This window comes from Orbicella franksi, chromosome 10, assembly GCF_964199315.1.
Source record: "Orbicella franksi chromosome 10, jaOrbFran1.1, whole genome shotgun sequence".
Classification (NCBI taxonomy): Eukaryota; Metazoa; Cnidaria; class Anthozoa; order Scleractinia; family Merulinidae; genus Orbicella; species Orbicella franksi.
Window position 1 is genome coordinate 1,080,224 of NC_138154.1, and position 22,373 is coordinate 1,102,596.

Sequence of the window (22,373 nt, forward strand, 5' to 3'; positions counted from 1 at the left end):
TGGAAATACAAGACTTAAGACCCTTGAGGACTTGTCAAAAACATTTTGAAACGATCTTGCCGAATTTCCCTCCAGATGAGTGTGAAATTTAAGGAAAGTACACAGTGGTATAAGTTTTTTCACGTAGCAACGGCCATAGCAACGACTGTTTACTATAAGAACGTGACCAAAAATATAGATTATTTTTAACTTATGTGAACGAAACTATTGAGAAAAAACTTTTAAGACATGCACAACTTGATTGGTATAATTATTTGTGAAAAGCTTTGCCTCAAATTGCCATCACAGGCTCATTCATTTCCCTTATGAAAAGGAATATTTCCCACAACTGCGGAAACTTTTTACAAAATAGAACAACCATTGCACCCCTCCCCCGAGATCTAATCTGCATCCCCCTTCCCCGCTATTTGTGGCTCGTTGAACGCTTAATACTTCGTGTAAGAAACTTAAAGTGCATTTTTCTCAAAAGTTTACTTTTGTACCATAAAATGTTTAAGCAAGCAACCGGAACGATGATCCTGCTGGTATAGGTTGGATCAATAGTGATCTAATCGGCTTTACATATAAAATGAAGAATACAAAAGCAAAAACCAACACAACGTAGAATGTACTTCGAAGAAGTACATTCTACGTTCTTCGAAGGTGTACTTCGGCTGGCCAAACCAGCCTTCTTCAGGTACAATGGAAGATTTTACATTGGTGCGTATTTTTATGTAGCCAATATTTACGTAATACCGGAAATACGCAAAAGTAATTGATAGTGTAAATTGAAGATAAGCATACGGTAAAATAAAATAACATAATAAAAGAAAACAAATGGAAACAATTAATATGTTTCTTCGCGGATGTTCAGACCATGGTCCATGGTACGTAAATATCGGCTACATAAAAACACGCACCAATGTAAAATCTTCCATTGTACCTGAAGAAGGCTGGTTTGGCCAGCCGAAATATAGTACACCTTCAAAAAATCATTCTATGTTGTGTCGGTTTTTGCTTTTGTATTCTTCACTTTTGTACCGACTGACTTCGCGCCAACATTTCTACTTTGCAAGGTTTTTAAGTAGAATTCCCGAAACTTGGGCTGATCACAGACCAATAGTGTCGCGATGATATAAACCAAAAAAATCGTAACATTTTAAGATCTGTCACGTGACATGAGATGATTTGTCCACTGGGTGTGGTAAAAAATAAGGTTATTTCCAAATAAAGCGGTAAAAAGCACTCAAAATAAGAGTTAACTGTCAAAACTTAGGTTCATTGCACAGAACAAAACAGAAACTTACATGATATGCTTATTTGACGGTCAATTCTTGTTTTGTAAAAGAGCAGGAAGTGTTGGCGTCAATACTATAAAACACTACTTCAAAAGGCTGTGGCTGGTTTCCATAGCAACCATTTTGAGTAAAACTCTAGAAATTTAATTTCTCTTCTTGAGTGCAATAGCACACAATTGATATTTCTTCACCATATTTAAACAAACTTTTTGGTCCATATTGAGGGTACCATACCACCTTAAGTCAGTCCCTTCGAGTTCTTGCCACAAACCGCTCAAAGATTGAATTCATTTATTTTCCATTTATTGATTTTACCGGGGTCAGTCTAATCGAACAAAATAGAGCGAAATAATGAATAAAACTAAAGCTATGTCTATACTAGGTTTTCTTTATCTTCTTATCCTTTTTTGTTGCATTTTTATCCTTTAGTCTTGTAGTGATGGGTCTATCCCTTTGCAGGACTCCCCCCCCCCCCCCCCGCCCCTCCCCTCCCTACTCTTATATAGATGTGGGAGTAAAGAGGATCAAGGGGACCGGTGTTCCGTTTCATTGCGTGCAACTGGCGTTTCCCTCACTTCACGCTGCGTGCAAGTAAGATGGCGGACGTTCTTAGGAAAACATTTGCACTCTTTGCAGTTTTCTTGGTGTTTTGTCCAATTCCAACATCTTCAACTGCATCTCCTGGATTACTTTCCAAAAACTACGCTCAGATCGCACAGCACTTTGGTTTGCCATTTCCGAAGCTTCCAAATATTTCTTTCGCGAACGTCGGCAAGCAGTGCAAAGAAACGGTGGAGAAGCTGAGTACTTCTAAACTTGCCTATCCTTGTGAGTATTTTCTGGTGTATATTTTGTTCATGCACGAAATTATTTTAAGAATTGCTTTAATTGATTTGAGACCCATCCATGCCACGAAGTGAATTTTCACACACTCTAAACACCAAACAAAAACGTGCAGTCTGCTGTTAGCTAACATCTGACTTGTGAACGAGATCAAGGTGTTATTTTGTTTCAAACTGAAAAAGGAAAAAAGGTTGATGGTACAGTACATAAATTCCTAGAAGAAAGAGCTTTTGATTTTGTGGAATAATTTTTTTCAAATTTACAGCGTACGAAATTTCCTGTTTCACAATGAAGTGTAACATTTTGCTGAATCATGCAGATGCAAGCGATAAAAATAGCATTGTGTGTGTGTGATGTGTGTGTCATTGAAATCTGGCAAATCTATGGAGGGACTTTCTGTGCACTGTCTGGATTTGACACTAATAATAATAATAATTCTCTAAGATCAAACTCTAATGAAAGTAGTGGAGTTTGAAGACATCAATATGGAAGTACATTTTTTGTTGCTGGGTAGAAGATAGTTTCAGGAGCAGATTTAGGGGGCCTGGATTGGGCTTTAGAGAAGCATAAAAAAATTGAAAAAGTTTTTGAATATTATGGCAGAAATAAAGGGAAGTTCTCTGGAAAGGTACACCTTTGTGATTTCTACTTTGTCGCAAAGTAAGAGTGGGGGGGGGGGGGGGAGGCTACTCTTTATAATGGTCTATACGGGGAGGTTCTGCCAGAAAGGGGTACCTTTTTTGAGGCTTCAGGTAGGGTAGGGATTTTACAAGTTGAGGTATATGAAAAGGTAGGGAAATCTGTCATTAAGTTATTTAAAAGGGCCTTTAACCTTTTCAGGACCTAAAGGTTGCCCAAAAAATGCTGTTTGTAACCATTAAATCAGGTTTTTGGCTGCCAAGACGCTAAATGGGCCTTGGTTTTGCTGAAAAAGCTATTTTTTGGCCAAACAGATAGAAAATGTAGAATTTTTTAATTTGGTGCTTGCAGAAGCCAAAATTTGGACTTTTTTTGTGATTGCCCATTCCAAATTTTTTTATTATCCTTTTCCGTTCATTTTTCTCAGCCCTTTTACTCAAGAATTTTTTCATTTCTAATCATTTTAAATTATCTTGTCTTATTTTGTGATTGATACTTGTCTTACAAGTATCAATTACAATACTTGTCTTACATGCCATATAGTAGACAAGAAAGGTGTATCATGGCACTCAACTTTGGACAGTTCTGCTATCAACAAGAGGAAACCACTCCCTCATGCTTACTTGCCATTGAATGACAGCAAGCATGGGGTGTTAGCCTGAGCAATAACAAACTTTTGCAACTCTGATGCAAAAGTTCTGTTGGACCAGCAATACACCAAACGGATTGGTTGACCTCAGTAACTGTCCCTATGAACTAACTAAGGCCAGTAGTAATGATATGTAATTTTTATGTCTAACTTATAAGCATTATATGGAAGTCTGTGCCTCATAGATTACAATTTTATTGATTATTTTTATTCTACAGATTTAGATGCTATTGGTAAACCTCAAAGCGGACTTTTTGTTGGGAATCTTGGTTGGTTAGGATCCTACAGTGAGTGCACTAAGTCTATTGTAAATGCTCATTATTGCCTGGCTTTTGTCGCAGTTCCTACCTTTAATATCACTGAGGTGAGTCATGGTATATAGACTGCTTGTCACCTCATGCCACTAATTGAATTAAATGACTACTCTCTGTGTGTTTGAGGATTTTTATAGTTGGTTATTCATTGTGCACTATTAGTGCAAAATAACGTTTACAAGTTGAGGCCTTGTGCATCCCATGATGCAAGTATAAGAACTGATAATAATAATGATGATGATTTACAAGTTGTGCGCTTTTTGTATAACTTCATGATCTTAATGTCATCTGAACTTGGTATGTAGCTCTTTATATTGCTCTTTATGGACACCTTCTTTAGACAACAACAAATGATATCCAGAATGTAAAATAAGATGTTACCAATCAGTTGAACTGTATGTTGGGAGTTTAATATCATTATGTAAAACGGGTTCTTGAGAACCAGTGAGAAACTGCTCTTTCGTCGTTGATACAATAGGATTAAGGTGATAGTGTTTCAGTGTTTTAAGCTAGAGCCAGGCCACACATTTATTTCAGTTTAAACTGCTATACACTTGCAGTAATTTATTGTAGTGTTTGCACAGACATCCTTAGTGTGGGAAACTGTCTTGTGACCAAACTAGTAGTATAGTGTGTGTGCTGTCGCTTTAAAATAAGGGTGTGTTTCAGTGTGACCGTGTATGTGTACTTTCCCTCAGGTAGCTTACTTCAGCTCTTCCCAGGATTGGAAGTACACTGCAAACATCACAAAGATTTCCTCTTTAAAAGATTGTTTTGTTTTTCGTTGCTTTCCAGGCAACTCCTATTCGTTGGGGGATCTGTGCACCCAAACAATGCAGTGAAGAGGATGTAACTTATGCTCTACAAGATATCTTTACAGGTACAATTATATCTGCAACACTGTCAAAAAGTTGTAACCATAGTAACAACCCTGGGCAATTTAGGATCATGTTAGCAATCTTTTATATTACTGTTTTCAGATGGTCACAACTTTACGGAATCACTACGTTGGGGTAGCAAAAATAGTAACCAAGCTTGTTCACTCAATTTGGCTGGATATTTGCCAAGTTATTTTTTGCTTGTTTCATGGACCATTATATGGTGGCTCACAACTGTCACAGCAAAGTACAATTCATCACTGCAAAACAAAATTCAAAACAACAAATTCAAATTACTCCTGTCAAACTACCAACATTCACAGCAAAAGCAACAAGAAGCTATTTCTCAGAAAGAAATGGTGTTTCGTTTCTGGAAAGGTATTCAAAGTCTGCGAAAGGCCAGGGTTTTGATATCTTCTGCATGAGAAGTCCTGGGGTGAGGGGGATATGTGCTAATGCACCGCTTAGCACCGCACTGATCTGCTCAGTTGCCAGAGCCTGGGGTTTTTTGTCCAGGTGAGGTTTAGTACTGAACCTACTGTAAAACAGAAAGGGCTAATTAATTTAAGTTGTTAACACATGTATCAGTTATGACAGTCAACGTGCTTTGAAATGTATTTACTTGTGATACTTCACTTTGACTCTGCCCAAGGGGAGGGGGTTGCTCCCTTGTATCGGCTATATGGGTATGTCCAGTGTCAGACGGACATGTTTTTTTAAGACATTTTAGTCAGAAGTAGAGTATTGATTTTGGTCATTTTGGTCTCAAACTGGGTATGGTTTTTGCACTCTAGTCTTAGGTAGTACGTTTTTTAGAAGAAGCTATTTTTCGTCATTATCGATAAGGCCAGCAACTAAAGCCATTCACACTACCTTTAACGTCATTCTGAAGTAGAGAACTACAGCAGGTCTGAACGAACAGGGTATTAATTTAAGGGTCAAGCCATAAATAAGTTAGAAAAATCGCAGACTTTGGTCTTAAATAGGGTAAGTGCTTTGGGAAGCAGGCCGCACACACCTGCCAAATTTTTCAGAAATTCAAAGTATTGTGTGTGAGGCTAAATAAAGCTAGGAGGCAAAAGCATTTCACACATAATTTTTCCATTTCTGTGCCGGGAAGTCCTTGATTTGAATGGATGCGGCACTCTACGTTTCGTTGTCAGTGACGCAGTATATTTTTCTTTTCAAAAAGGACGCCTCATGTGTGATGACAGTTGTGCAATTATTCCTCCACTTTCGCTTGAATATTATGAAGCTAAAATACAAATGCTATCGGTGTTTTCATGGAAACCAGCTCTTGAAATGCCGTGGTATGTCGAAATACAAGTTTTCTTATTTTTAAAAATGCGCTCTAAGAAGTAAAGCTACTGGAATTGTGGCGGAAAATTCGAGAAATTCAACTAAATCTGGAAAATGCCAACACCTATGATATGAAGAAAACCTCATAAAAAAGCCATATTGTGCCTATTTTGCAATATACCGACGTTAATTTTAAAAATTACAATACGATGAATTAGTTACCTTCCACAATATATCGTATCTGTAGTATAGTCCACACGCACCAAGTGCATGTTCTTTTCCCGTAAACAGCCACAGAAAAGGGGCGGGATTGCTATTCCTGACAAGTGTTCTGATTGACCAAAATTATGTCGCCATAGTTGTGATCTAAATCACATGTAAATCAAGCACGGAAACAGATATCTTCGTTTCTCTAGAATACATCGTTTCAGTAAGACTTAGGAACATTTAAGTCGCCAAGTATTTCTACCTGCATGACATTTTAATCTCCTTTTCTTTCCGCGTCACGAAATAAAATTTAGTTTCGAGAAGTTATTTCCCGCTGAACATGTTTATCTTGTGAATTACAAGCGTTTACCCTGAGAACATTTGTACTCACTACGTCAATAAATCACTCTAAAACGGAAAACAGTACCATTTCTTTGTTGAACTAAACAAAACTAACTGCTTCCATCAGCTTAAAATATCGCATTGGTGGACAAATCGTGTGGTGTGGCAGCGTCTCTACTTCGAAAATATATTTCTTTTTCACTATTGCTATCAAGTCCAGTTCGCAGTTTTCTTCTGTAAGATAATACCGAGAAACGAGAGTTTCACTGAAATGTTGCAAATGACACATTTTGTTATGATGCACTGAGTTTTGGCTGAAATTTTGCTGCCGTATTTACATTAACAATTACGAACTTTACTCTGATTGGATATCACAAATCACTATGTAAATAGTTCACCCCTGAACTGAAAACATTACCATTTCATTTCTGAGGAAACGAAACAAAATCAATCACTACAATGCAAAACTCATTACAGCACAAGCAGAAATGCTCATGGCAAAACCAAAAAATGGGGGTCAGCAGTTTTTGATCAGCAGTCATCCAAGTAGGTGGTGCAACACTACACAATCAACACAACATGGATTTTCACGCTTCTTTTTGGTTTCTTAATGTGTGTACTGGTACTTAAATGTGTGTTTTGCTCAAATTGTGGATTTGCTGTTAAGGGTACAGACAATTTTTGCTGTAGTTGGGGAAAAGGTATTTTAATTCAGATAATATTGCATAATTTTTGTGTCATCCGCATGCCTTTGTGGGCATTGAAGAGTTTCCTCTGATTTGCTTTAATTCTGAATAAGAATATATAAGCTGTACTGAATTGTCTTTTTTTGTAATGGTACAGGAGGACAATGTGGGCAAAACTGCAGAATACCCTGCACCTCATTGAATTATAATTCAAGTCTACAACATCATAAAACATGAAGTACTTAGCTTATCAACCGATTAAAGCATGTGTGAAAATTGAGAAATCCTCACTGAGGGTTTCAACAAAACAATGACCCCCTACTGAACCCCCTATAAAATCATCAGGAAAAAGAAAATCTTAAGAAGTCCAGAACTATCAATGGGACAGATTCAGGTTCACAAATAGATTTAGCTTACGTGAAATGTCCAAGATGACAGACGCGTTGTAGATTTGTGAAAATCCACGTCATGTTGATCGTTTAGTGTTGTACATGGACAACCACTGACAGAAAACCTCTGACTGCCATTTGGTTTTGCTGTGAGCGATTTGTTTTTGTTGTGAGGGTTTCTGCTCTTGCTGTTTTTGTTTTTGTTGTGAATGTTTTGATCTAGTTTGCCAGGAGAAATTTGAATTTGTTGTCTCAAATTTTATTTTGCCATGATGAATTTTATTTTGCCGTGAGAGTGGTGGGCTACCATACCATTTTGTCCAGCCATCTTGACTGAACAATCTTGGTCAGTAAAGGATTTATTATATGGTATAGAAAACCAGCAGGTAATCCCAAACAGGCAAGATAGCCCTACTTTGCTTGCTTAGGTTGCACATCACGGCTCAAGATTTAGTATATCTAGCTTGCTGGCAAAGTTAGTTGATTTTGTCACAGTAGGAAAATTTTGCTTTCATTTTATTCGTGTACCTGATAGCATAGCTGATTGCGTGAATGCCAATGTCAGCGCATGCATGGCGTGTAAACCATGCCTTGTGTGATGCACAGAATGTCTGCACACTGAAAATAGTAGGACCGTCCTTAAAAGATTCCTATAGATTGCCAGAAACTCATTGCATGCTGACATCACTTTGATGTCAATGCTGTGTGATTAGGTTTTTTGCTATAGTGGTACTCACTGGTCTTCTCAAAGCAAAATGATCTAAAAAAGAACTACACTTCTGCCTGGGCCAGTTTCGACAAAGGATGGGTCACTCTATCCACCCGAATAATTCCTAACCCTGATTGAATAATAATTTACCCTACGATAGGGATCCACTTTTTGAACAACTGGGCCAACTACTCACGTTTCTTTTACAATTACAGTTTGTGGTTGAAGCTGAAAACAAAGAAGAAAACAACAATTTTTTTCCATATTGAATTGTTTTACTGGATATTGCTGAAGTTTTTTATTTCTGTTGTCGTTCTAAATATCAATAATCCAGTTTATGTATTCTGTGTTCCAGATTCCGGGATTCCAGTTCTAGATTCCAGATTCCGAATTCTGGCTCTGGGTTCTGGATTCTGTGTTTTAGGGTTGCCCAACATATTCACAATCATTAAATATCCAGAACAAATATTTTGTTAAATACCCAGGCACATTATTTTCTGACTCATTGCATCTATCTTCATCAGGATTGAATAAAGAATATAATCAAACACTGGCAAGGCTAATCCCAGAACCAGTCGCTTTTGCAGCAAAAGATTCCCACTCTAAACCTGTTTTCTGTAACAAGAAGTCAGAATACACAGCAGGAGTAATCATGACTTTGTAAGTACAATTTCTCAGAATAACTCAGTGTCTTGTTTAATGCACTCATGAACTCTTTGTAAAATGTTTGATCAAAGATGACTGGGGTTAATAAGGGTTAATTTGTGGTTACAGTTTTTATGAAAGTCTCACTGTCTTGTAAATTATGATCTTTGGACGCTTAACTTTGTATGCTCCTTTTCCTTTTGTTTCATTGAAAAATACTTAAGCCTACTAACTTAACAGTGAACCAGGTGAGAAAATATTAATAGTTTTGAGGTCCTATTTTATGGATTGTTAGTGCAATCACTGACACTGCAGCTGTTCAGTGCTGTAATTTCCTTAATTTACTGCAGTATAATATTTCTCTGCACAAAGTTGTGGACTTTTCTATATTTACAGTGCATCTGTTTGAAAGTAACTTTTAAAGGACAAAACCCCCCATATTGTTTTTTTTGTCAATTTGCATAGGATATTGTGTGGTTTAATCCTATTCCTCTGCCTTGTTGGAACGATTATCGACATTGTTGTAAACTTTGGAAAGTCACACTCCTCACCTGTTAACAAAAGTGATGGATTCATGCCAATCAGGAATGTTTCCATAGTAGCTGATCACAACCAGGCCTCTCACATCCAAAATCCATTGGCAAAGAGTGATCCTGACAGTGACAAGACAAATCTACTCCAATCCTCCCATGACGTGAACTTTAGTGCAAGTATAACTTTGTCAAACTTTCACCAGGAGCCAGCTAGACCAAGTGAGTGTGATTTGGATCTTGAACATAATTGATTTGGCTCTAAAGGGTCTTAACTGTCACATGATTGGTTAGGTAATTTCAGCACTGACTGCTCATAGAATCATTGAAATATTTTGACAAAAAAAAAATAGAAAAACTCAAAAGAAATAGACACTTTGAAAAACAGAGGCATGGATGGGCAAAATTGGAGTTCATGTATACTTAAAAAAAACATTGGTCCAACTTTTTTCAACTTTATATTAATATTTTTGAAAGTGTCATTTATAGTGCTGGAAAAGCATTCCAGTTTGTTATGTGGATGTGATTTTGCAAATAGAAGACTGTATAGAGCACATAGCTTATATGTTAGTATGAAAATGTAACTAGTTTAAGAATTACCTAACCTGACCTCACCTGAGTGACCATGCCCCTTAACATACTGGAAATTTTATTTTGGAATTTTAGAATTTTAGCCCAGGCTGTTATAAGTTGGCTGAGGCAAAATAACATCTCTATTAAAACAAATGGTGGGATGAAATTCTTACTAACATTATAGTTTTGTTCATCTTTTGATACAGATGTGGTGGTACAATTCTTTTTGTGTTTCTCTTTAATTCAAAACACGAGGCTCATTATGGATACCAAAGTTCCTTCAACTGCCATAACCTCCATCAATGGTATGAGAGTGCTAAGCATGTGGTGGGTCATCCTGGGACATACGTACTCTATACAAACAATGGCAACACCACTCAGTAAGTACTCACTTATTGTTACTTTGTAAATCACAGCTGTCGACTAGGGCAGATCTGTGGAGATAGGGTGTGGTTGAACACTAAACTAATACTAAAGACAGGAAAAGACAAGTACATTAGAGTCTTATTTCTCACTACAATTTTTCTTCTCTTCACCATAGGTAATTTGCTGTTAGCCTATGACATTATTCACCGTTTTACATTTCAAACTGTTGGCAATGCAACCTTTTCAGTCGACAGTTTCTTTTTCCTAAGGTGGGTGCTGTACTGTTTATCATTGTGCATTTAAGATGATTTCCAGTCTGTACTGCACAGTCTCAGCACCCTGATATTAATGTTTATAAACATTATAAATCTCACTCAATGGAATGCGAATCGATGTTATTCATTACGAGCCACATAGCTTATCTTTAAGGTCTTTCAAATTCTTTTCCCAACAGCTTCATTGATTTTTACAGTGCGAAGTCGTTTCGACCACTTTGCATCCATAATGGCGGATGTTTTGAAACTTTGAATTTACTTCATTTAGGTAGTTGTAAAATGTTTACATTTTGTGATGTCCTACATGAAACAAAACAAAAAAATGCAAAGAAACTCTCAAGAGTGCGCAGTACAGACTGGAAATCATCTGTAACATGCGTAAGCATATAATGAGATATGCATGTAACCCTAATTAGCTAATTAGCCCTACAGTTGATTGAGGCTCATATCTTTTTACATGAAACAAATATTACTTGTGATGTTTGCTTATCAGTAACAGTGCTGCTGTAAATTGTAGTGTGTAATAACCCAATCCTTAGTCTGACCTCCTACTGCATCCAATTTGTGTTACTATTCTGCTTATGTTGTTCAAATCTTCTGATGTTCTGGCATTAAATTTTATCAACAGTGGTCTCTTAGTTGCTTATTTGTCACTGCGTCGTATGGAGAAGAAAAATGGACAACTTCCGCTCTTCAAGTACTATTTTCATCGTTTTTGGAGGTACATGTAGATTTTTCCTGTTTATGATGTTTTGCCCTTATACAAAGGTTTAATTTAATCTTTGTTAATAGATTACTCGAAACAAAGAAAAGCACCCTTCACTACACAGACTTCACTATAGTCTTCTTGATTGTTTTTCATTTGCATATACTGGCACTCTCCTCAAGTAATAACTTGCATGTTTACCTTTTTAGTGCAGAGTGCACTATTGGGATGGTTATGGGAGCTGCCTGCCGCTAAGGAACTAAGGCACTATGGCGCTATGGCGCTATGGCGCTGAGGTGTAAACTTTAATGTTTGTTTAATTAATTAATTTCAATTAATTAATCAGTCTAGAGGCAAGGAAGTAGTGGGGGTAGGGTGGGAAAGGTACATGTGTACTCTACGTAAAACACATTTCCTCGCCGTCACTTGGCTTTGAACATCGCAAAGCTATATATTTGTTTCAGGTAACCCCTTGCTCTCCTTGTGGTACCATTCTCCTTAGAACAAAACCAATTTGCCCTAAACGCATGCGTAGATTAGTTAGCGTTCGTGGCTTCTATATTAGGTGAAGGACACATTAGGACACATAGGAATCGCGCACAAATGTTGAGCGGTTTTCCTTATGGTAGAGCTCAACATGTAAGACGCATGCGTTCTAGCGTCGTTAATGTTGTACACTATCTTTCCGCGCGGTATTTTATATATCATGTCATGTGACCAAGGACGGCAGTTGTTTTTCAGGTAGCGCCAATTGTCCCTTTTTATTGCAAAAGTGAAACGTTACTGTGGCTGCGTAGCTTTAAGAATTACACACAGGTCCGTTCAACAAATATCATCTGCTGTTTTCAATCTACAATAGTGTGCTTGTCAGGGTTCAAATGTATTGCTTCTCCTTAGCGGCTTGTTTATTTCTTGCCTTAATTGTGTCTGTAAGAGAGACCAAAAAGTTCCCAAGTTAGTGGCTTTAATACTCCGCAAATTGTAAATTTGTAACAAAAGAAACCAGGAAAATGCTCAAATATTGCTGCAGACACCATGGCACCTAATGAAAGCGCAAATTAATTTAATCAGCCTTTGAGGAAATCATTCATATCGGCCAGGTAGCGCTGTTTATCTTCAATACTTTTCGTTGAAACGCTTCTCAGCCATCAATATCGTTGTGTGTTAATTTTGAATTGTTTTATTGTTAACAACAAAGGTGGCAACAGAAAAAGAAAATGGTATTTCGTGACTATCTGATAATTAAATTAGTTCTTGTTCATCGGTAAAAATTTGCATTTTTAGTAAAACATCGTTTCTGTTCCGTTTCTTCATCACTACATCAGATATTTAACTTTCTTTCATTTATCTCCGAAAAACAAGGACATCTTCCGTATGTTTTGGAGAAAACAAGGGTTTCATATTACATGCCTTTGCGAGGAAAACAAAAGTGTCAAGTTACAAAGTTGGTGTGAAGAGCTAAATTGTCACGTTTGCTGCTTCAGCGTATTATTGAATTTAAAATGAACGAAAATCAACGTAAAACACCAGTAGTAATTAATTTGTGCGTAATTTTTGGACCTTGAATGAAAATACAACCTTGAAACATACACACTGCAAAGGGGAAAAGCCGTAGCAGACTACCAAGGTAGACACAAACCGGAAGTGAACCGAGCAGGGGTGAGTACTTATGGGACTACGGTACCAGAGCTATCAATTGCGCTCTGCACTATCTGAGATTGTCTCACTAGTCTTTGGTTGGAACAATGCTGCCAAATTGACTAAAAGAACTTCTGCAATCAGTCATTGCATACCACTTACTATAGCACACCACATAATTGTAATGGAAAAGATTAAAACGCAAAGGCTAGGATCGGATATCCTTATTACATACACTATTCTAAGAAACATTTGAATACACATTGCTAATCAAACTCTGACTCAATTACATAATTTTTCTCTTCTTGTTAAACAGGTTAACCCCAACTTACATGTTTGTTTTGCTGTTTTTTCACACAATGACGGGGTTTCTTGGTGAGGGCCCTTTTTGGTATGAAGTGCAAACTGAAACACAGTGTAGTAAATACTGGTGGACAAATCTGCTGTATATCAACAATTTTTATCCCACTTCTTTTGCAGCATCGGTGAGTTTTTTGAAGTAAAAACTATAATAATAATTGCAAGATTAATTTAATTAATGCTCTCAGACAAATGTTGTTTGATCACAAAAAAAGCAGAAGTGGGAGCAGAAAGAATTAACTGAGTTACGTGAGGCAAGAGAATTTTACAGAAGATTTTAGCATGTGGAGTGAGGATCAACATAGAAAATACTGAAAGACAGAAAACAATGTGTCTAAAATTCTAACCTGTGTATATACCGTCGAACCCCTGGTTGTGACCACGTCTTGTAAGTGACTACCTCTCCTCAGCAACCAGTTTTCCAAAGTACCAAAAGTTTCCCAGTCAAATCACTATATTTGGAACCTCTTTTAAGCAACCACCTCTCGTAAGCAACCGTGACCACTTTTCGAGCTAATTTTAAGTTTGAAATTTTCTTTTGTTTTTAACCTCCTGTAAGCGACCACTTGATAGAAAATAGAGCAGAAATTGGATACTAAGGTGTTGTAATATCACATTTCTTGGTAGTGCAAGAGATGGAAATTTCTCATTGGGAAGTATCAGATTTTATTTTTTGAAATTGACTTTTAACATGAATATAACATTTACAATCTGAAGAAAAATGTACATACGCTGTACTCTATCAGTCTTAAAAGAGACGTCCTTTTAAAAATGTCTTAACTGATTTACTGTTCACTCAAGAACAGCACGTAAATCACCAGCAGTATAATAGGGCTGTCAAATTTAAAGCTAGCAATCCAATCCTTATTAGTTGATTTTCAGTTCAAGCCCCTAATGTTTAGACAACCATGACATTAGATTCAATTTGTAACTATCATGAGACTTGTTCCGTTTGCCTTACAAGGTAGTTTAGCAGAGTGATACTCCAAATAAATACTTTGGAAAGCTTCAATATTTTTATGGCTACAAAAAGTTATTACATGGGTTAGATGGGCATTGGCACAGGGAGTAAGTCTCTGCAGTTATCATATGCTAATGAGGCACAATTTTGACCCAATATGGTCTAAGATCTCATAAGCGACAACCTCCCATAAGCAACCACCTAGGCTTGACATTTTGGGTGGTTGCTTACTGGAGGTTCGACCGTCTGTCTGTTGTATATTTACTAACTTGTGTGTTCTAATGTATATTTGCTCTGTAGTGTATGGGCTGGGCATGGTACCTAGCTAATGATATGCAGTTCTACATCATTGCTCCTGCCATCCTCTTCACAGCATACAGGTATAACAGGGTGGTAGTGGAGGGAGCAGCATTGCCGTCTTATTTTGACTATTTACTTTATTGTGTATGAATTCTTGATGAATCTATTGAAAGATAATTATAATTTAGTCTACCAAACTTGTAGCTATATGTGCGATAGACCATGACATGACTGATAACATCTATACCAACTTTTGATTAGGCAGATTATCAAGCATTTTATAATAGCCTACAAGCATCAATGTCTGCTTTCTTATTGGCTAAGAACACATCAGTTTACCCTAAACTTAGTCAGAGTAGAAATGGTGTGTTTGTGCAAGTCGTAATCCTTCCCGTGACTCATGTCCCAGCTACACGTCCCAGCTACATGACCCCTAATGTGTACAGTTTATGAATATGTCGTTGCTACATGTTGCGGCAACATGTCCATGCGACATGTCCCCTCGTGTAAGGTCATCTTAATATTCACTTGTTTGTTACTCTGACCTATTTTTTGTCTCTAGATTTCGCCTGCCAGGACTACTTGCAATTACTGGTGTGTTGGCAGGTATCAGTTTTATCACAACAGCTGTCCTCTATGCTCATTATGACCTTGACGCTGTATCTCTAGCAAATCAGTAAGAAACATTGTTTTTTATCTTTTAAAGGGCCCATAACCTAATTTGTTTTACTTTCTAACTTGAAAGCACACATCACCAATACAAATTCTACAAGAAAACAAAATGTTTTTCATGAACTACTGCTGATGATCAAGAATTAGCTCAAAATCTCACAATGCAAAACATGTGATGTTGTGTGACATAGATAAAGGTGAGAGAACAAGCAGAAAAAAGAAGCAGTATTGATAAACAAATTCTCAAACTTTGTACATTTGATAATCATGTTACACGTATAAATTTACAAACATGCAATAAAAGATGGGGTCACCATGCTCTTTTTTTTAACAAAATTATATGGATGGCCGTTTTTGGTAACTATTATTTGACCCTATAGGTGTTTCTTGGGAACTCAAGTAATCCTAGAGGGAACTGTAATTTCTGAAAAAAAAAATTCATGTCGCATTTAAATAATGAGGCCAATCAACAAAATAGACTTTGATCTTACATTGAAAGCTATTTAAGTTGAAAAGCAATTAAGAAAAAGCAAATTTAACAGCTCTCTGTAATTCCTAAAGTCGTTTTCTTTACAGCATAGAAATAAAAATATCTCAAAGCAGAATTTTTCACTAAAGTTAGTTGAAATGTTGGGAGTTTTCCTTGTTAAAATACTTTCAGCCTTTTCTTGCATGGTGAATATTAACTTGAAACAAGAATTGTGAACTTAGAAATTATGTTTACCACGGAAGATAGATATAGAAAACAGTTTAGAATCTTATCCTAACTGTGAACTTTTTCCTTTTTCTGGGGTCTTAAGACCTCAGCTTGTTCATTGCCAGTTATGTTTTTTTTTCATATTTATCTGATGGCAGAATCCAAGAGTGCATCATTAAGATTTACACTAGTAAGGAGGAATCTTTTTCAAGTACCACAAGTAGGGTGTGAATTCTTATTGTAACATTTTGTTGTAGGGCTAAGGATGCTGGTGTTGATTCTGGGTCTCTCGTATATGTCAAGCCTTATTGTCGCATTGCTCCGTACCTTGTTGGTATGGTGTTGGGTTACTTACTTATTCACTCAAAGGACTGGAGGCTACGCACCAAGGTAACAAGATCATACCAACCCTTTTGGTCTGTTTTTATGTTTCAGTCGGAAGTTCTGACAATGCTCAAACTTGTATTTGTTCGTACGTAATGTAAATGATACCCAGTGGTCCCATCATTGATTACTAAATATAAGTTTCAAAGTCAGTTCAGCCATAAATCTGATGACCCATAGCTTAATAGACCAATTTCGATATATTAAAATTCAGCCTAAAACAATAGACCTCAGTACGAGGCTCCGGGGAATAAATACAGAGTTCGTTGGGTTTATTCCCCAGAGCCTCGTGGTGAGGTCTATTGTCTTAGGCTGAATTTTAATATATCGAAATTGGTCTATTTCATCTGACTTACTTTGATTTTCTTGCAAATTTTATGTGTTTGTTGTTTACCTGTTGGAACTTAAATGTTGAAATAAAAATGGGGGGACAACAGTGTTCGTTTAGGAGCAGGAGGACCCTCAATAAACCCCATAGTTCCTTAAATGATCTTCTTTCAGAACGTTTATATTTCAACATTCACTTAACGCTTTTTCAGAGCAGAAAAATAGTGAGAATGTTAAGCGAGAAATACAATGGATGTATTGCAATTTGATGTACGTTTCATGATAAAGCCGACAGGGATTCAATATGTTCCAAAGACACGGTGTTCTTGAGGCCACGTATCAGTTATCTTTTACGAGTGCTAGCTATGCTCTCATTTTCAGTGATAATTGTGTTACTCTGCAATGGAAATTGGTCTATATTCACTGTGTGGAAAGAAGGTGATCGTTGCATTCAAACTAAATGGAAAAATTGTTAGATCCCACTACTACTTTCCGTGAAAAAACGATGATTTGTCTCTCGTAACCCAAGATTCGTTTACAAAAAACAACCATTTCGTTTGTGTGCGCGTGCTGATTGTGCGTGATATTCTGAGCAGTAAGGATGCACAATGCAATTCCGAGGAATCACCTTAAATATCATCTTCATCATCGTCATCATCATCATCATCATGATCCTTCTAACACATCAAGGGGGGGGGGATGAGGCCGCTACCTTAAGTATCATAATAGACATTTATTGTATTCTAAGTAAACCAATCTGCTAATAAAGGTGAAGCTTATTTTAAGTCTGTGCTTGAGAAGGAGAATGAACGTGAGGCAACTACTGCGACGACACTCACTATAACATTTTAACTGTTTCCTCTTGTAAGGTTCACACATACTTATTCAATATGGCTGGTTGGTGTGTTGCTATCATTCTCGCCCTGTCTACTCTGTATGGTGAATACAAAGTTCTGAGAAAAGACAATCCTCAACCATTCTCTCGTGCTGAGAATATCATATACGGGACTTTCTCGCGATGTGCGTGGAGCTTGGCACTAGCCTGGGTGATTTTTGCTTGTCATCGCGGGCTCGGAGGTAAGTTATTTGCAAGTGCAACAAAGACGTGAAATGGCCCAAATACGCGTTCTGTAACTCAAGGTTCTACCACATGGAAAATCAAATAAATACTTCAAGTTATATTTTTATTACCGTACAATTCTGCTTGCCTCTTACTTACCTTTCAATATTCATCCTGGTGGGAGAATTCAAAAGCAATACAACATTCACATATTTACATAAAGAGAAGGAATTTTTGAAGCAGTATGAAAGACAGAGACAACGTACACAATACAATGTACAGATCTATACACCGCTGTACAGCGCTTGGGTTAATTGCAGTGGCACCTTGTTCTACCTCAGAAATAAGCCACTTCACACAAAAGAGAACATTTCTTGAAGTTTGCAGACGAATTAATTCCAGAAGGAAGAAAGGAAAATAAAGATTGTTGTTGTTATTGCTATTGTGGTGCAGACGAATCGAGGGACTGGAGTGGCAATAACTTCTAAAATCTCGTTATGTTATGTTCAATGTGTAAAAGTAAAAAGAAACGAAAAATAGATAGAACAATGGGAGAGATAATATCAAGGTGTCTATACACAAGACCATTACATTATCTACGAGGTCGGAAATGATGGTAACTTTTCCTTGCTTTTTCTCTTTTGAAGGTTTGGTAGATAGGATCCTGTCTGCTCGTTTCTGGATTCCACTAAGCCGCCTGACATACTGTGCTTATCTTGTGCACATTATTGCTCTGATAGTATTAAGTGTATCATATGAGACCGTACAAGCCTATTCTGATGTCCACACTGTGAGTAACATTTGCTTGATAATAGTCATGAATTTGACTTGTGTATGACATGAGACACTCCTTTCTGATTTCGAAAGGTTTGCTTCTGTTCCTTGTAATATAACTGCGAGTTTAACAAATTTTACTTTTAGTTAAGTTGATAGGCATTACTATGGCGGTCATTCCATTATTCCTACAGGTGTAGTTTCTCTTATCATACTTGCCAGACATACAACTCATACATTACTTGCAAAGAATTTCGGACGATTTTAATTTCGGACAAAAAAAATTGTCCGAAAAGAAAACCGTCCGAAATATTTACATTATAGTTTAAAATTTTTGAGTAGCTTTAAAGCTCTTAGTTTCCTTTATGAAGCGAACTCTAGTTGAGACACTCCTTGAGATACGAACGGCTTCATAGAATTTATATTGATTTTTCCTCGGTATATCTCTACAACCTTGAAGGTGCAGAAAAAACTATCATTTTCGCATGTCTTTTCAGTCTAATTCGTGTCTTCTAGGCGTAAATTTGCTTAAATTATGTTTCATCACAGTGTCCGAAATTGTCCGAAATGAGGTAAAAAGTGTCCGAAAATTAAAAGTCCGAAATAAAACATCCGAATGTTTTGGAAGTAATGTATCTTACTCTCCTTCTATCTTTGCAGGCCTTTTGTTTTGTGGGCGTGGTCGCCATTTCATACGCAGCAGCCTTCATTGTGTCTGTGTGTGTGGAATTTCCCATGATGCAACTGGAGAAGCTAATTTTTAAAAGTGATCGTTGAATTTTGACGTCATACAAGCCACTTTTGACTCAGTTTCTTATTGTATCATATCATAACTTTTAGTTTAGTGGTAAGATAAGATACCCGTGTAACGCTCTTACTCGTAATAGCTGGGAAAAGTGTGCTCTCTGTTCTTTACGTAATATCTCAAACACGAAAAACCGTGTTTGACTACATTTTGAAACACCGAGAAGAGAGTAGAAAATACGACGCGCAGCGGAGTATTTTTGACGAACTTCAAGGTGTTTGGACATGTGGTCAAACACTCTGTTGATTGCTTGATATATCTTCTCGATCGAAACTAAACCTAAGGAGAAAACGGAGAAACAAAATCGTAAAAATTTATGCTGATTAAGATCAGATATCCAAACACCGTTATGAATTATTAATGAGTTTGAGAAGTAAACTTTCACATTTTATCTTTACTTTAGGGTTAGGTTAGGGGTAAGGGTATAGAATATATAAAGTAAAGCCATATAGCGGCTTAAAAACGAAGGAGTGAACGAGCCTAAAGTATATTTTACTGCAAGTAGAAATAACGTGTAATATAGTAGTTTAACAAAAGGGCCTCAGTAGAAATCTATGAGTGCATGGTTAGACATTTGCACTAGTAAAGGAGTGCAACAAGCATCACTGTCAGGTCAATACTTTTTCTCATTTCCATCAAAGACATTTATGTGTTATAAGAGCTACAAGAGTTTATCATTATTCTATTTGCAGATGACACCAAGTTGTTTAGAGCGATAAAAATTTTGATGCGTTTTTAAATGCCGTAAATCAGAATTGAAAGAAATTACTTTGTGGCTCTCAACAAAGAAATTATCATTGAAGTTAACCCGAAACTCGTTTCATAGAGTTGGACAAAAAAAAGGAAAAAAAAAGTTACTGAATAACTTGTCTGATGAAATCAAAGAAATGACAATGGAACAAGTGAACTATACCAAATTTTTAGGTTAATATATTGATGATGAACTCTGATGGAATACGACATAAAACAACTTAAAAATTAAAAAAATGTTGAAAATATCAAGAGATATCGGTAGAGCAGGCCACTACCTATCTCTAAAGAGTGCAGTCATTGTGAACTGTAATACCGTGGTATAGCGTTACTTGATATATTGTATCATTACTTGAACCAATTCGACACGTATGCAATCAGTGTTCAATTATTATGACACGGTATATAAGTAAGCGAGAATTATGACATTCCTGAAATTCAGATTTTTACGTCTCTGAAACTAATGACCATATGAGCTCCACAAGTACATTATAGTTCTTTGTATGTATTTATACGTCAATGAACTTCAATGATGACTTACCTTTGAACTTCAATGATTGCTTTTCAATTGCGAATTAATATACGCAAGTTACAACAAGCCCTCAGTTTTAAACGTTCCTATTGACTAATAGAGTACTATATTACGGAAAATTCTCTATAAGGTACAGAGGGAGCACAAATATGGAATCATTTGCCTGAAAGTTTTTAAACTTTGTAAGATGGCTCTTAAAAAAGAACATATAAACTTATTTTCATATACAAAATAATTAGACTGATTTTAAATGCAGGTTTTAAAAATGTCTTGATTCCAAACAAAAGCTTCGTTATGTTTATGTTAGCCATCATAAAAAAATGTAATTGATGTATTGTTACTTTTTTTGACTGGGACATCTCTGAAAAGCCCGTTAGAACTTACAGAGATCTCCATATAAGTATCACATGTAATCAGTTAATATTTGTATTGTGATGGGCTAAATAGATCAAGTAAATAAATCAAGAAAAAGATAAGGAATCTGAGAGGTTTGTACCCCAGATGTAAGATTCGTTTTGCCGTTTACAAACAAAAGGATGAAGGTGACAGTGAACGCTATTCGGATTTATCATGTGCCCTTTCTTTTTCTTTTTCACTTGGAGTCGTTTGAACCCCAGACCTAAAATGATTTGCCTTTTGTTGCTTAACATGTTTCCGACATGATGGTTTGCATCAGGGGTTATACGCTTCTGTTTGCATGTATAAGCTCCTGAATGACTTGTATGGTCGTATATACATAGCACTTTATATATGGGTTATTGACCAAGCTTGTTTGGTCAAGATGGCTGGATATTGGCCAAGTTCTTTTTTTGCGTGTTTATGGACCGAGATGGAGTCGAGGTCCATAAACACGAAAAACAAGAACCAGGCCAATATCCAGTCATCTTGACCGAACAAGCTTGGTCAATAAAGGATTTATTATACAGCTTTCGGGGAAATTTTTCTTGCGGGACAGGACGGGTAGTCCCGAGCGGGCAAGGCAGCCCCATCTCTCCCGCTTGGGTAGCCAATCACAGCGCGGGATTTGATTTATCTTGCCCGCTAGCTCACGGAGCTAGCCATATAATAATGGAACTTAACAGCTGGTTTGCTAACGATAAAACTGGGAGTTAAAGCCTTCTGGTTAAAATATATAGCACAATTCACATTTTATGTTTTGTTACGAGAGGATTTACCGTAGCTCGGTCATTTCTTTGTTGATCGAAAATTCTAGAAAAGCCAACAGCAGTTTTCCAATACCACTTAGTAGTGAATCTAGATCTTTAATTTCCTTGAGTTTTCACACGTAATTGGAAAACAACCAGCTGAACATTCGCTAGTAACGCAGTTCAATTAGTTGTATTCACGAGTTAATTCCCTTATACTAGCACTACTCAAATATTACTACTGCAATTTTGAAAATAAGCAGAAATTTAAATTAAGTCTCTCACTTTCAATTTCGGAAGTTTGTTTTGTCTTAATTTGAGTTCGCTATATCTAATTTCAAAGTTGTGCGTTTTAATTTACTTCCAGTTTTTTCATTAACGTAAGTTCCATCTTCATTATATTCTATGCCTGAAAGTGTTTGTCATGTCCTGAGATTGTAAACAACAAAGACCTTTGTAAAATAACTGAGCTACTGCGCTCTGATTGGTTGATAGGTCTGTTTAGATGAGAGTATGTAAACACGGTTGTGACGTTCAGATTCGCGCGTATTTTTGAGAATTATTTAATTAAAGCAATAGAGCACTTTTTCCATGTTTACATAGCCTCATCTAAACACTCGGGGGCTGGGAGAATTCTCGAA

At 36.7% G+C, this 22,373-nt stretch overlaps 1 protein-coding gene across 1 annotated transcript; it reads left to right on the forward strand.

Annotated features, from left to right (window-relative positions):
* The first annotated feature begins 1,801 nt into the window (after positions 1-1,801).
* Positions 1,802-20,601, forward strand: LOC145501310 (nose resistant to fluoxetine protein 6-like). Its single transcript, XM_081480794.1, has 15 exons — positions 1,802-2,105; positions 3,627-3,772; positions 4,518-4,602; positions 8,757-8,892; positions 9,343-9,629; positions 10,187-10,360; positions 10,522-10,615; positions 11,250-11,342; positions 13,282-13,450; positions 14,587-14,666; positions 15,149-15,262; positions 16,213-16,345; positions 17,536-17,743; positions 18,374-18,516; positions 19,161-20,601. The coding sequence occupies exons 1-15, from the start codon at positions 1,874-1,876 to the stop codon at positions 19,275-19,277; spliced, it is 2,211 nt and encodes a 736-aa protein (XP_081336920.1). The 5' UTR covers positions 1,802-1,873; the 3' UTR covers positions 19,278-20,601.
* Positions 20,602-22,373: the final 1,772 nt, after the last annotated feature.